The sequence below is a fragment of the Alnus glutinosa genome, chromosome 5, assembly GCF_958979055.1.
Source record: "Alnus glutinosa chromosome 5, dhAlnGlut1.1, whole genome shotgun sequence".
NCBI lineage: Eukaryota > Viridiplantae > Streptophyta > Magnoliopsida > Fagales > Betulaceae > Alnus > Alnus glutinosa.
The window spans coordinates 8,419,542-8,435,471 of record NC_084890.1 but is presented as its reverse complement, the minus strand read 5'-3'; the positions used below and the strand labels follow the sequence as shown (position 1 = coordinate 8,435,471).

General features: G+C 34.2%; 1 protein-coding gene and 4 non-coding genes across 5 annotated transcripts; 2 read left to right on the top strand and 3 right to left on the bottom strand.

The window, feature by feature from the left end:
• The first annotated feature begins 5,029 nt into the window (after nt 1–5,029).
• TRNAG-GCC (transfer RNA glycine (anticodon GCC)) lies at nt 5,030–5,100 on the top strand. The gene has a single exon. It is a non-coding gene; the product is annotated as a tRNA-Gly (tRNA).
• Nucleotides 5,101–5,111: 11 nt separating this feature from the next.
• Nucleotides 5,112–5,184, top strand: TRNAF-GAA (transfer RNA phenylalanine (anticodon GAA)). Its single transcript has one exon. It is a non-coding gene; the product is annotated as a tRNA-Phe (tRNA).
• A 1,980-nt stretch (nt 5,185–7,164) lies between these two features.
• Nucleotides 7,165–7,237, bottom strand: TRNAF-GAA (transfer RNA phenylalanine (anticodon GAA)). The gene has a single exon. It is a non-coding gene; the product is annotated as a tRNA-Phe (tRNA).
• An 11-nt stretch (nt 7,238–7,248) lies between these two features.
• On the bottom strand, nt 7,249–7,319 carry TRNAG-GCC (transfer RNA glycine (anticodon GCC)). The gene has a single exon. It is a non-coding gene; the product is annotated as a tRNA-Gly (tRNA).
• A 622-nt stretch (nt 7,320–7,941) lies between these two features.
• Nucleotides 7,942–10,523, bottom strand: LOC133868648 (L-type lectin-domain containing receptor kinase VII.1-like). The gene has a single exon (XM_062305579.1). The coding sequence runs from the start codon at nt 10,404–10,406 to the stop codon at nt 8,310–8,312; it is 2,097 nt and encodes a 698-aa protein (XP_062161563.1). The 5' UTR covers nt 10,407–10,523; the 3' UTR covers nt 7,942–8,309.
• Nucleotides 10,524–15,930: the final 5,407 nt, after the last annotated feature.

Here is a 15,930-nt window from a genome sequence, read left to right as displayed (position 1 = left end):
GGTTAGACTGCGTGTTTGTGTTCTAAAGGGGTTAGACTGCTTCTTTATCTTCAGTAAAAGAATCCTATATGCAAAGTAATTTATGTAGTGCAAAGAAAAACAAATGAAATGGGGGTATAATGGTGGTTGTTCTCTTATCGATCTCTTATATAATTGTAGCTTTTTAAAAAGAATTTGGGGAGGTGGAAGTTTCCTTACTTTCCCACTGACCCACATTTCAATGTGTTTTGCTAGAAATTAATCATTGAATATTAATCAAATTTAATTATTATGCATCAAGATCTATGAATATTAATCATGCATTGCGGAATTAAGGAGCATTAGAAATCATCATTAGAATGAGAAGTGGGAACGGTAAAAAACTCCTGAAAGCGTTTTGATATATGCTAACGGTAAATGATGTGCTGTGAATTAAGGAACTTTTCCCCTTCTATCATGTTTCTCCTTTGCGGATAAAATTTAACGGTTAAAGATTTGCTGGATTAAAATTTAATATATCAGAGGAAGATCCTTCAAACTACATATATTTTCTATCGCGTTATGCCATACGTACGGAGAAATTTTCGTACAACTCAGCTTGTAAGAGATTTATTTCTTAACTATGTATAAATATATAGTTAAAATATTTATCTATTTATTGTTAAATATCTATATACAGCTAGTTTTTTTTTTTTTTTTTTAATTTACATATATATATATATAGAGAGAGAGAGAGTCTGATTTGCACATGTTGGATTGATGGGTCATGGGTGTATATGACAATTTGTTCAATATGTGTACGTTGAACTATTTTATAATTGACATTCATTTTATTTGCTACTTTCTACTGTCTTAGACTAATGTGCTTCATATGAAAATGCAGGAATGAGAATACATGTTGGGGAATATTTTGCAGACAAAATGCAAGGACTTGGGATATACACCTTCAAGAATGGGGAGACATAGTCCGGATTGATTAAAAATCTAACTAAATTGTAATATCCCAGATTTTTATTAGACATAATAATATTAAATATATATATAAATAAAAAAATAAAAAAAGAGAAGCAACAACTTGCACGGTAAATTGTTCTTTTTCTTTATTATCTCTTCTTCTCTTCTTTCTTTTCTTAGTCTTCTTCCTCCTTCTTTTCTCTTTCTTCTTTCCTTATTATTTCTTCTTTCTTCTGCCCAAGACACGAACAGAGAGAATGAGAGAATAGAGACGGAGAGATGAGACCGAGAGATTGGGAGAGAAGGAGAAACGGAGATAGAGAGAGATTTGTTGAGGGAGAGATGCAGACGGGAGAGCGAGAACCCGAGAGAGATTGAATGGAAGAGAGATGAAGCGGGAAGAGGCCGTGACCCATCGACCCAGGTGGCGCGATTCCGGTGGCCAAAACCGAAATCCGGCGAGGCAGGGAGAGGTCCGGCGAGCCGTGAAACCAGAGGAGGCCGTGCCTCCATGGGTCATCGGAGGCGCGATTTTTGGCGGTTCCGGTGGCGATTCCGGTGAACCCGTGACTGAGTGACCCGTTGACCCGAGACCCGGTGGCTTGAAGGCTGATTTTTCGGCGAAACAGAATTGGGTTTATGTGAGTCGTCGTCTGAGGTGATTTCCGGCGATTTTTGGGTGATTTTTCCAGTGGATTTTTGTGGAAATCCTTGTGGTAGAAGCTCGACCCCGACGCTAATTTCAAATCCAGGTAAGGGAACACAACCTAAAAACCCCGGCAAAATTTTAATAAGACTTTTCAAAAGAAAAAGTCGGGAATTTTTCCTAAACACCTTTATTCATTTATATTAATTGTCTAATATTTTGTCATGATAATACTCTTATTATCGAATGTGATTGAGAAATCATGTGATTATATGATATCAAATGTATATGTGTTGTATGATGATTTCATGAGATTTTGGTATAGTTGTATTTGTGCACCATATTGTATATGTTGCATGTGCTCCATGTGAGCGGAAAATGATGGCATCATCGTAATTACATGTGCATATATTACACACACAGTTTTGCCCCACGGCTGCATCGGGTGTTGATCCGGATTCGAGTAGGGGTAGCATGGCAACCACACCAAAAGTGTGGGCTATCAGTCGGGGGGTCTTTACCTAGGGAAGTTCCTAACCCGACGGCTCTTCTCTGTGACGACAGGATGAGCGTTTTGGTCCTTTGAGATCGGTCCCCGTGGATATGCCAAACGTAACGTGCGCCGCTCACGGTTAAGTAGCGGAGGTGAGCCGGTGGAGGGTAAAACTGACACACTGTATAAATGATTCAAGCACCATGCTGCATTTGATCTATTTGCATGTTATTTAACTGTTTCTTACCTGCTAAATTATTTGAATTTTATTTAGAATTCCTGAAAAGAAAATTTCACTTTTATTGTTGTGATTTCCTTACTGAGTTGTCAAACTCACCCCTTATTTCTCCAAATCTTTTCAGATAACACAGTAAGACGGAGCCATTTCTTTGTAATGGCGTAGACCTCGCTAAAAGCATAGTTCATTGTGGATCGACCAAACCTTTACTTTATGTAGTATGTCTCTTATTGAAATTCATGGCGTTGTAAAGATTTATTATTAGACAGAAATAATATAATATAAGAAGTTTCAATCTATATGTTTTAAATGTACGCTTTCTTTTAAATGGTTTTTAGCACTCAAACTCACGTTTTCCCTTATATCCCAAAATGGGGGCGTGACATAAATACTTTTGTAGCTTATTGATGACTATGGGATTGATCATATTAATTTTTTGTAGCAACTAGTATAGTACTTGGATGTTTCTTAATTAATAGTTGGAATTGTTTGATGCTATTTTGTTATATTAATTAAATATATAATATGTTTTCTCTTGGTTATTTGTCAATTTTGATTATATATTTTATAAGGTTTTAAAAAAAATTGATTATACTGGAATTTTTTAAATTGAAAATCAACTTTCCTGGCACATGATATATGTGCCAGTAAACCAATGGAAACTAAGGTTTAGTGGCACATAAATCATGTGCCATGAGACATAGTTTGCTGGCACCTATATATGTGCCATGAAACATAGTTTACTGGCATATATTTATGTGCGGAAATTATGTTTCGTGGCACATATATATGTGCCAGAATATTGAGTTTCTTGGCACATGATTTATGTGCCAGCAAAATTAATTCCCTGCACATATATCATGTGTCAGAAAATCAATTTTACTGACACATAACTTATGTGTCAGGAAATTTTCCTGACACATAAGTTATGTGCCAAGAAATAAACTTTCTTGACTACAAAGCTACGACGTTAGAGATATGTGAGGAATTAAAAGTCAAGAATTGTTTCTTGACATTTAATACCTACTTCTTGACACATAATAAATGCCAAGAAATACCTTTTATTTTTTTGTAGTAGGGAGCCGAACTAATTTCATGATACTACCAAAAAATATTTCGTGGGAGTTCTTGATGTACGTGCATGTATTATCTTAAGGTACACAAATTATTTAAACAATACAAGTAATTTATGATAAGCTACAACATTTAAGGAATGACTTGCAACAATAAAAGGGTAACAATCAATTAATTTGTTATATATGGAAGTAATCAGTCTGTTGTGGAAGGTATCTATTATGAAAGCAATCAATCATCAACTGTTATGAAAGTTTTTGTTAGATCCAAAATGATCCGGCATCCGCACGTTGGATTGGGCCTTCTCTTTGAACCTGTTAAAGAGGAAGAGGGATTGTCAGTAAGCCACCGGTCCTCTGACCGTAGATACTATATCATTATTCTATTTTCATAAGCTCTTGAATCATTTATTGTTTGATAAAAAGAAAAAAATATTGGCTAATGGGAATTGTCACATCAGTCCAGTAAAATAGGGGTGGGATGAGAATGTAATATATAGCATTAATACTCAATTAAAATACTTCACGTGTTGCCGGGTCCTGTATGTAAGGAAGAAGTTAAAATATTAATTAAATTCACAATTTTTTATTAGCTTAAACTTAAATTAATTTTTTTATTAACTTAAACTTTTAGAATAATTGTAATTTAAGGATACGTTATGAGAAGTGGAAAGTAACTACATTATTCTTGATAGCTTGTTTAAATATGAAAGGAACTGTTCATTTCTACATTTGTGAGCTTAGATAAATAAGAGGCCACGGGACAAAAATTTCTTCCAAACTTCCTCCAAACCAATTTATAAAAATATCATATGTTCATTTGCATGTAAAATGCACATACATTTTTAATAGTAATGACAAAGTTAGAAGAAAATTTATTAAAAAAAAATATGTGCATGCTTTCCACGTTTTATTTTAAAATGTATGTGTATCTTACATGTAAATGAACACATAACATTTTTAAATATCGGATTGGATGAACTTCTTCGGATCCAATTCTTCTATCATGTTGTCTTTGTACACTCTTCCGCTTTAAGAAACTAAATTGATCTTCTAAGAGAGAGGGAGAGAATGCAAAAAACTTGGCTTGGAATGAGCTATTGTTAGAATTTTATCATCATAGCAATTATCCTGTTCTTGTCCAACTGCCAACTTGAGTACACCAAACTGCCATAATGATTGTTGTTAGGTGAGAACTTTGATATACAATTTATACTTAAAGAGCAAAGGCAACAAAATTGAAACCCCCCACAGCAAAAATATAAGATCAATATTCTAACTTCACTAAATTTTACTGGTCAAAATAGTTAAACCTATTTTTCTTTATTTTAGTCATTTAATTTTTTAAAGTATTTTACTGTTCCATTTTAGCATTTTTCTTTACTTTCTTTATATTTCTTTACCATTTTAGTTATCTATTATCACTATTCCATTAATAATTTTTTACTGTCGGTGAGTATTGTTCACTCATCAAATTTTTTTACCAGAATTGCTGGAGGCTTATTTTGAAGCATTTCAACAAATTGACTCATTAAAATAAACCAAAAAAAAAAAAAAAAATATTTTGGTCAGTTTACTCAAAATACTATAAAAAGGGGAAGGTACCAAATTGCCAAATAAATTGTTTTGACGTTCTATTGCATGAAGCACCAGTGGTCTAGTGGTAGAATAGTACCCTGCCACGGTACAGACCCGGGTTCGATTCCCGGCTGGTGCATGAATCAATTTGCGGGGATAGCTCAGTTGGGAGAGCGTCAGACTGAAGATCTGAAGGTCGCGTGTTCGATCCACGCTCACCGCACCTTTCATTTTGAAGCAGTTAAGCCGTTCCTTTTGGATGAATCAATTGGGTCCAGTTTCTCTCCCAAACCCACAGAAGGGAGGCCCAAATTCCAAAGCTAGTTCTGTCGTGGCCGTTTTAGACTTTTACCATCACTATTTTAATATAATATTCCACATCATATTAAAGTAATAAGTTTTTATTTTACTAAAATTATATATATCCTAAAGAGGCAAGGGAAAAAAAAGTATGTGCACAAGTACTTTGTCACGATGGTAAATCACGGAAGTTATGAATATGAATAATATCATTTACAACGTTTTATAAAGAATAATTAAAAATTAGTAAGGCTATAAATTATATTTTATCTAATAATTATCCTACAATGTAAATGTGGTAGTCCAAATTAATAATTAGATTAATTTTTTTAAAAAGAAGAAATTCAAGGGTCGGTTGTTACAAAAATATTTTCTTCCTAAAACACCCGTGTTTTAAAACCAATATGTTTTTAAAATTTGATTATGGATGGGCTTTCTATCATTAAAGCAAGAGTACTACTATAAACTAAATTTTTATCACATCAAATTGACGTGAGAGTCTCAACTAACAATTGGATCCGTCATCATTAAAAAAAAATTTAAAATTAAAAAGTTGATTAAGATTATCATATCAACATTATATATATATATATATATATATATATATATATATATATATATATATATATATATATATATATATATATATATATATATATATATATATAATTTTTAAACTAAAATTATTTGGTCCACTTCGTATGATAAAGCAAAGAGTAGGGCAAAACTGGAAGCATAGACAGGTCGGAAGGAAACAATTTTAGCAAAATCATGATGATAAAAGTCTAAAAAATGTCACTTGAAGTTGAAGATGAATTCTATATAATTAATAAAATAAAAAATCTATATACTTTTAGAAATAGGAGAAAAGGATATATAGTTTATGAGAGATATTGACTTAATAATTTAAGAATAACGTTGACAGTGAGGTGATAGTTTTAAAATGATACATGAATTTCTATCTTCTTCTTCTTTTTATTTTTGATTTTCTATTTTTAAAATTATGCTCCGTTTGTTTCGGCGTAAAATGGTTTCTGTAAAATGATTTCGGCATTTTTCGATGTTCTGTGAGGGTGAAAATAATAGTCAATTGAAAAATTATTTTCGTTTGACCAAGAATGTTTAGTAAATTTCAAAAAATGATTTATGCTTTCTAAAAGCGAAAATCATTTTCCCCAAACGGTAAACGCATACAACCCTCATTTAAACGAAGCAGTCGGCTTCACATTCAAGCAGTCAACCACCACTGGAATCTGGCTGGTGCCGGAATCAGACAACGTCCAGCCACGGTCGCCGGGAATCCGGCCGCCTTTACTAGAATCTGGTCAGCCCACATTCTGACTGTCAAAACAGCCGAATACAGACCTACTGGCCGGGATCCGACTTTTCTGGCTGGATTCCAGCCGTTCTTGCGGGATTCTGGCCGTTTTGTGCCGAATTTCGGCAACTTTCATAGGAATCCGGCCAACCTAGATTTTGGTCGGTGATAGAATCTCATCACCAGCGATTTTTATATTATTTGAAATTAATATTTATATGTTGTGAATAAAAATTGATTTTTATAAGTTAATATGATTGAACGAAAATATAAAAAATATTTGTGATTTTCTACACGTGCCAAACATAAAAAAAAATGCTTTCGACAAAAAATATTTTCTTGAAAAATAACTTTTCTAAAACTATTTTACGACGAAAATTATTTTATGTCAAAACAAACTTAGCATTACACTTTTGCCTTTAAGTTATTTTGTTAATAATTTTAGTTTTTCAAAGTTGAGCTAAAAATCCAGCCCGGTAAAAATTGGTAGTAGGTGTAATTTTGCGTTAGCATTAATTACTCTTGGGGAAAAGCTGATTTTGTGATAACCCCCTTGTCTTTTAAGGAAGTTAAAAAAATGCAAAGTGCGGTGAGCGTGGATCGAACACGCGACCTTCAGATCTTCAGTCTGACGCTCTCCCAACTGAGCTATCCCCGCAAATTTACTCATGCACCAGCCGGGAATCGAACCCGGGTCTGTACCGTGGCAGGGTACTATTCTACCACTAGACCACTGGTGCTTCATGCAAGTAACCGTCAAAAAATATAATCCAAACGTAAAAAATAACAGGCAATACTATGATGTTTATGACAGCGGAAAGCATATATCGACACCTGGGCAAACAATTTGAATGTGAGGCGAATTGATATCGACAAATAAATTATGTTTGACACCTTCCCCTTATATTTATTTTTGCTGTTGGGGGGAGGGGGGTGGGTTTCAATTTCGTTGTCTTGATGTTTAAGTATAATATTCATACCAAAGTTCTCACCTAACAACAATAATTTTTATTGCGAATGTGTAGCATTATGGCAGTTTGGTGCACTCAAGTTGGCTGTGGGACAAGGACAGGATGATTATTCATTGACTGGTGACAATGGAATATGTCATTCAAAGGTTCTTTTCTTGTACTGGTAAGTGTTGGTACTCATGTCATTCCATGACAGGCAGCACTTGATCTTCTTCTGTTGAGGAATGCACAGCTTTGAGAATGAATTGAATTCAGTAGACATATTCTTAAGGATATGACCTTTTCAATACTATGTGAATGAGTGTATAATTACCAAAATCTTTAAAGATAATATACAATGTTCATGAGTGTATGATTACCAAACACAAAACCAAGCAGAAAAGAAAGCATGTTCTGTAAGATTTTCACTCTCTCTCTCTCTCTCTCTCTCTCTTAGCTGAACAATTTAGTTCCTTAAAGTGGAAGAGTGTACAAGTACAACATGATAGAAGAATTACATGATGGGCATTATGATTATAATTCAAAGCAAAATCTTTAATTATCACAAAAAATGGGCTTGCATGATATGTACACACACTAACATGTCTAACTACTTCCACCAACAAATAAATGTCTTCTACAATGTCCAACCCCAATTAAAATGAATGAATATGTGAAGAACTGTGCAAGAACAAAACCAAAATCCTCGATTACCCAATATTGTGTTGCTTCAGAGCTGATAGAAGAAATGACTCTCAATTGTCCATTCAGGATGCAGATTCACCTACCCTCCACCATACTATTGGACCAAGAGAGAGACATGACTGAAGAGTGGGAGTGCCGGATATCTTCAAATGTTGGATGTGATGAAGAGCCAAAATTTCCTGGAATCACAGACCATCGACCCATGGATTTCATTCTTTGGAGCAAATATGCATCCATATCCTCATTTTCAACCTCCTCCTCGAACCCATTTTTCCCCTCCAAGACTTTCACTACTTGTCTCATGGTTGGCCGGGAGCTTGGGTCGGGGTAAGCACACAACAAGCCCAAGTGAAGCACCCTGTCCACTTCTTCCTCATCAAACTCCCCTCCAGCCTTCAATCTCTCATCAAGGGCATTCAATAATTGCCCTTGTACCATCAATTGCCATGCCCAATCAACCAAAGGTGGCTTCCCTTCCTCTATAGGCCTCCTCCCACACATGACTTCTAAAATCAAGACACCAAATCCAAACACATCGGTTTGAGCTGATGCCCGCCCGTTCCTAAGCACTTCGGGCGCCAAATATCCGATGGTCCCGACCACTCTAGTCGTGCTAGGCACTTGACCATGGTCGTGCATTCTGGCTAGTCCAAAATCCCCCAGCCTTCCGTTCATATCCTTGTCAAGTAACACATTGCTGGCCTTAATGTCCCTGTGAAGGACTCTGGCTTCCCACCCCTCATGTAAGTACAAGACTGCTGAAGCTACATCTTTCAAAATCCTTATCCTGTCTTCAAAGCTCAGCATCTCACTGTTATCACATTCAAACACCCACTTGTCCAAACTCCCATTTTCCATGTAGTCATAAATCAACAAGAAGTTCCCCTTCTCTCTCTTGCACCACCCTCTCAACCCCACCAAACTTCTATGCTTCAATCTTCCAAGGCTTGAAATTTCAGCCAAAAATTCTCTCATCCCATCATTTTCATGCGAAATGCATTTCACTGCAACCTCTGCCCCTCCTGCTAAAACACCCTTATAGACCTTCCCATTCCCTCCAGTTCCAATCACATTTTCTTGTGAGAATTCTCTTGTGGCCGCCTCAATTTCTTTATAAGTCATTCTGTGTGGCCAATACTCCAATTCCCATTCTTCCATTTCCGCTCTCTCCCTAGCTCTCCTTCGCTGCCTCTTGATCGAGAACAGAGCAAACAGAGCACAAAGACCAACACCGAAGAAACCTCCCACTGTGATTCCTGCAATGAACCCTTTCGATCGAAATATCGAACCCTTTGGAAGAACAAACGATGGCAAACCCGTGGTTACCAACTTTTCGCTTAACGAGAAGTTGGAATTACTAAAGCTCCAAGCCAAAATCTTGTGACTTTGAACTAACTGTCCAGTAGCACTAGTAAAGCCAACATACATTTCCTCCTCAAAAACCTCAGAAAGATTAAGAGAAACATTCAACAAAGGCTTCCGAGGTCTTTTCATGCCTGCCGGAGCCATAGTAACATTAATCAAAGAATCTGAATAGTCAATCCAAACTTGGTAATTTTCACCACTGTTGAGTTTCAATTCCTTGAATGTCTTCTCATCACCAGTATTGCTGCTGTTGTCGCTTCTTTGGTTGTCGAGCCAGTACCCGGCATCGTGTGCTGCATTTGATTTGAGGGAGTTCACGTCGATTCCAACGTGGTTGGCGTTTATGTCATCGAATTCTTGATTCTTAAACAGATCAAACTCAACACCGAAGACATGGACATTGGGATCCCCGTTGTTGGTTAAGTTGAAAAGGCCTAGATGTTGAGCTGAGCTCGCGCCTTCGATGCCAGTAACGGGCGTAAAAAGGAAAACTATGCCATGCCCAGGCAGAGTATTCTTGTAAGGAACCATGGAGAAGATGAAAGAGGTTGAGAAAGGATATACATAAGAAGAGTCTGGCCTTTTAGTGCGGATCTTTTCTGGGTAAAGAGCACGGCCGATTGAGAAAGATGTTTTGTTAGTGAGCGTTAGAATACGAGATTCAACGGTGGCCAGGCCATAGAGTAACATATCGGAGGAGTTGAAGCCATTGAAGACGAAATCAACAGCCGATATGGATTGGAAGAAGAGGAAAACGGGCAGCAGAAAGCATAGTAGGAGAGGCTGTTGGTGTCTATGCTTCTTCATGATGGCAGAATTGAAGAAGAAGACGCTGTCACGAGGAATAGCTAGAAAAACCGAAACAGGGAATTAATGGAAGAGAGATGAGCTGGTGGATCTGGAAGAAAGATGATGTGTTGTTGAATTTTCTTTCGTCAACTTTCATATATTCATTGGATTTTTATATTGTTGGTCAGAATTGAAGGTAGGTCTGAATCAAACATTTTTTGTTGAAGATTTATCAAGTGCAGTGAATGGCAAAAGTGACAACTTTTTTACTTTCCCAAACGGAAGATGGTGACTACAAATAAAACATCTCAAATTAAACATGGAGTATTTTTTTATTTTTTTTTATCATCAAAATAAAAATATTAATAAATACCCAAAACACAAAATATTCCTAAAAATCATAAAAATAATTTTTACTTTTATATCACCTTTTTTTTTTTAATATATATATATATATCACAAATCCTAAAAAAGAATATAAAAAATTAAAAAAAAAATAATAATAAAAAAAAGACAAAAAGGGTTAAAAGGGAAAAGCTGGTGGTTGGCATAGCTGCCAGGCTAGTAGAGATAGGCATCGGGAATGTGAACTCTTGGCTTGACTGTCGGAGAGGTTTCTTGGAGTTTAGACTTTGTAGAAGAGTCAAAGAGAAATTATTCAACACAGAATTGGAGGTAATGCTAGCACCGTCTAATAATGCGGATTTCTAGATTTTTTTTAATTTAAAAAATAAATAAAATATTTGAAAATATCCTTATAATATTTTGAGAAAACTACACACAGCTATCTTAAATTATTGTATAATTGTCGACCTTCATCCAAATTATCAATTGTGTTAATTTTATTTTTTTAAATTAATAAAAAATGTCAATGTCTCTGTAACGACAAAAATGTCCTTCATAAAAATATTAATATTAAAAAAAAACTAAAAAAAATTATTAATAAAATCTAAAATAACAAAAATTTATACAAAATAAAAAACAAAATAAAAACTGATTTTTCTTTCTTCTTTTTTTTCGTTTGTTTTTTTAAAATTTTTTTATATAATTTTTATTTTTTTAAAAAAAAAATTCATTCATTTTCGTTTTTAAAATTTTCACTTTTTTCTAAAAATAAAATAAATCATTGTCTTTATTTTTTTAAATTTGTTTTTTTTTTAAAAAAAAAAAAAAAAATTACTTTTTGTTTAAATTTGTAAGGTCATTTTTGTCTTTTTATTGGTCTTAAGGGAGACATTGACATATTTTAGTAGTTTGATGGGAGATATTGATATAATTGATTGTTTATGAGAGACATTAACAATTGAGTGATAATTTAAAGGAAATATATATACTTTTTCTTAGTATTTTTATTAACCTCATCAAATTTTACTAGTTAAAATTATTAAAAATCTATTTTTTTTTTCTATTTTTTTAAAGTACGCCTAGCACTCTTTTTATTTTAACTATTTATTATCATTATTCTATTTAAATCATCTTTTTCAAAAGGAAAATGATGGGATCTCCACTCCACACATACTAAAAAATGTACTATCCATTCAGATAAATAAATGGTCTCTAATATTACTTGTGGTATGGATGTGCTCAAAAATACAATCTACCGGACAGCTCTAGATTGAGTTTTGGTTTATCCTAAAATGTCGGAAACTTCACTTGATTTTTCTGAATTTTTATTATTACGTGTAATCTCTTTTTTAAAGTTAAATTTTTTTTAATAAAATATATCAAACTTCTAATTTTTTGCAATGTCACTCATCTAAATCGTAACGGAGGGCTTAAAAATTACCAAAATACCATTAACTTTTTTTTTTTTAATTAAGAATAAATTTGAAATATTATAAAATTTTCTGGGATATAAAAGTCAATTGATGTTTGATTTAACTCCAAACACTGATAGACGGGTGACATTGCAAAAATTTAAAGTTAGATACACTAAATTAAGAATTTTGTAACTTTAAAAAGTATTGCAAATTTTATAAAAGTCTGGAAGGATTAAGTAAAAAATTTCTTAAATTGTTCGTTTTGGACATATTTTCCTTTGTTAAACAAACTTTACTTCCACCAAATCTCCTTTCTTTTCTTTTTTTAACAAATTCCATTCTTATTAGAATAAACCGCAACAATAGCTGGGATCAAAATATAAGGACTATAAGTTTCCTGAGAACAATATCGTAGATTCAAGGAGGAATTTCTTCCATCTAGATTGTGTCAACAATATGGGTGACAACCTCTCATGCTAAACCATAAGCTGTTGAATTAGCCCCTTGTTTTATGTGAACTAGGTTTGTCATCCGGAAAGACTATATGCTCGATTTTATACCCTCCACTAGAAGTCCATATCGGCTCATGTTGGGCGATTCTGTCGTCCATTCTTTTACAATTTGTAAGGTATCTCCTTCTAGACAGATATTAAAAAAATCCAACTCCTTACAAAACAACACCGCTTGAAAGGCTGCCATTAAGATAGTAACATTCTTAACTTTTCAAACACATACGTCATGTAATTTTGTTTTTATAAGGTAGTGCTAATTGACTACGACCATCTTATAACTACAGTTTTTTTTTTTTTTTTTTTAATTTAATCTATTAAAATAATATGTATCTTAAAAATATACTAATTAATCTAAGAGAAAATTCACTATTATAATAAAGTAGTACATAGATTGACCGTGAAAAAACACTTTTTCTCCTTAAAAAGTGAGAAAAAAACGAGAAGCTGAGGCGATGCGTCTATATCTCGCCAGCTGTTTTGATAAAGTCTCTGTCTCTCGATCCGTGTGGCTCCAGTCTTTCTTTATAGAAGGTGAAAGTAGGCTAAAAGAAAGTTCAAACCCAATTGGGATAAGAACGCAGCAAGGCGGCTGGCTAAATCTAAAACCAATTACAAACAGAGACTTTATGAAAAACCACGTGGACTTGAAATTGAGGAAAATCCCATTGATGTGGTGTACGTGTGTAAACGCTGTCCCATGACAAAACATTAGGGCAAGAAAAACCCAAGCTCCCATGCATGCCTCTGTACAAAACGTGTCAAAATGCAAGAGATTTAGCAGCCAGATATATATAAATATATATAAAATATCAACAAAACTCAGAAATACACCAAACTTAGACCAGACTTGTCAACCAAAATTATTACGTACAGAAGACTTGAGAGACATACTGAGGTAGCAAGATTGAAAATTAACTTTAAGTTCAGAGAATAAGCAAACCGGAGAACTCTAACAACTCTTTTTCTCCTCCTGTGCCAATTAGTAAAACAAGGAATTATATGACATCCTTGATTTACTTCTAGTCTTCTGCTCCTTTTATATGATTAGGTACAAGTCCTTCAATTCGTAATTTTCTCAAACTCGGCGAATCCTTCCTGTTCCGGCCACCTGTAAGGATGCTTTAAAACAAAAATTATCCCCTCAAAAAGGAAGATGCATGCCAAAGTCCAATAGTGTTAAAAGAAATGCAAAAACTTCATTTATAACTTTTGATCTTTTATCACTTTTGAAATAAAGTGCTCAAATTTTAAAATGTGTCAATTTAGAATATTCATTTTTCAATTTTTTTTCAATTCCAACTCTCCATTAGAAATTTCTGTTAAATTCTATCAAAATTTCAAAAATACCCACGTGTTTCCTTTTTTTTAAAAAAAAAATTATTAAAAAATTTCAAAGATTCAGGCATGGATATTTTTGCAAATTCCGTTAAATTCTAGCCAACACCTATATCCTTGAAATTTTTTTTTTTACTAAAAACAATTAAGGGTATTTTAGAAATTTTGACAAGATTTAACGAGAAATTCTAATGGATTGTTGAAATTAAAAAAAAAAAATTAAAAAATTGATACCCTAAATTGATATTTTTTAAAATTTGGGTACATTATTTCAAAAGTGATGAAAGATCAGAGGTTATAAGTGAAGTTCTTCTAAAGAAATAACATAAATAAGGGAAAAATATATATTAGCTCCCAAAAGTACCAAGACTTGTACTCCGACCCCCCAAACTACTAACTCCATTTTTTTTGGCCCCTCACAAAAAACAAAATAAGATTGAACGCATATCATATGGTATGATTCCCCCTCCTACTTCCTCACCTTCGTCGGTCGTCATCACAATTAATTCTTTGAAGCTACCTTCGGTTCCTCGTCACTTTCTTTGAAGCTGAGGCTTCCAGAGCCAAACCGTAAAAATGATATCCACTCCTTTTTGCAGACTTGCTTTACCTAAAATGTATTATTTTGGAGTCCTTTAACAGGATATCCATGGGCTTATAGCCATATATTTTTTTAACGCTTTTTAGAGGATTTAGTTGCTCTCATGGCTGAACTTACAATTCATTACCTGTAGTACTGAGTTGGACAGTTGGACTTGATGGTGGGGTGAAAATGTAAATCTTAGGATTTGGTGGGTATCATGTGGATGTGTTTGGTTGGAGAACTTTGACCACCACGCAATCTCCTGATCTTCTGGCTAACCAAATGTTGTCTGAGAACATACTAACCAACGACCAACGTACTCTCCGTAAAATATGAAAAGAAGCAGAGAACACTAAAAAGTATATAAATTCTTCGTCATCACATGAGAAAGCTCATGTAATATGAATCACGGTCACCTGAGTAACCTTTAGCAAGAACAAACAAGCCATAAAAATATAATCACAAACCTTTGTTTCATTTACTATTCTTTTCAGTTCGACGGCGTTGGTCTCATAATTAAATTCCTCTTACAAATAAGACTGACTTGAATAATTTGATTATGAGGGGAAGGAGAATACAGATGTACAAAGTGCAACCGAAACGAGGGTGGACACGGTGGAGTACTGCTCTTCACAAGGTCACGCCCAAGAGCTGAGGAGCGTCCGAGTGATTCACCAGCCCGGTATCTCATTATTATCTTCCTTTGATAATCTTTTGTTAAAAGGATAATTTAATGATTGATTGACCATGTCATATTAATACAAATTATCTTCACATGGTCCATGTGTGGTTCATGTGGGGCCCACACATGGACCACACTCCATTGTGCCTTGGTGTTGTGTCATTGTTGTGTTGTGTGAGTGTAAGGATCATTCCCCATCTTTTAATTGTCAGATTACTTAATGTCTAAGTTTTTCCCTTTCTATAAATATCAAACTCATGCACTTCGATTCATTACGTGCAATACAACATAAACAAAGAACTCTTCTCTTCTCTCTTCATATCTCTCAAATCTTTTTCTCTAAAACAATGCTGATACCCAATAGATTTCTCTGAGAATGCTCTTTTCCTTTGACGACAGCGATAACAAGCTCCCGGGTCAAGTCCAAGTAACATTGCCAACATCCCCCGTCGAGATCTCGATCCGAATTATATAAATAGACATGTGCAGATTACTTAAATCAGCTAGATTAACGACTATAAATGTATTTAGTTAGTATAAGAGATATAATAGTATAAGGGATATAATAGTAATAATAAGACTTTAGACTTTTGTTAGTTAAATAGTTGAGCTTTTGTTAGTTAGTTAGCAGATATAAGTTGAGAGTATAAAAAGCCCAATGTATGGGAAA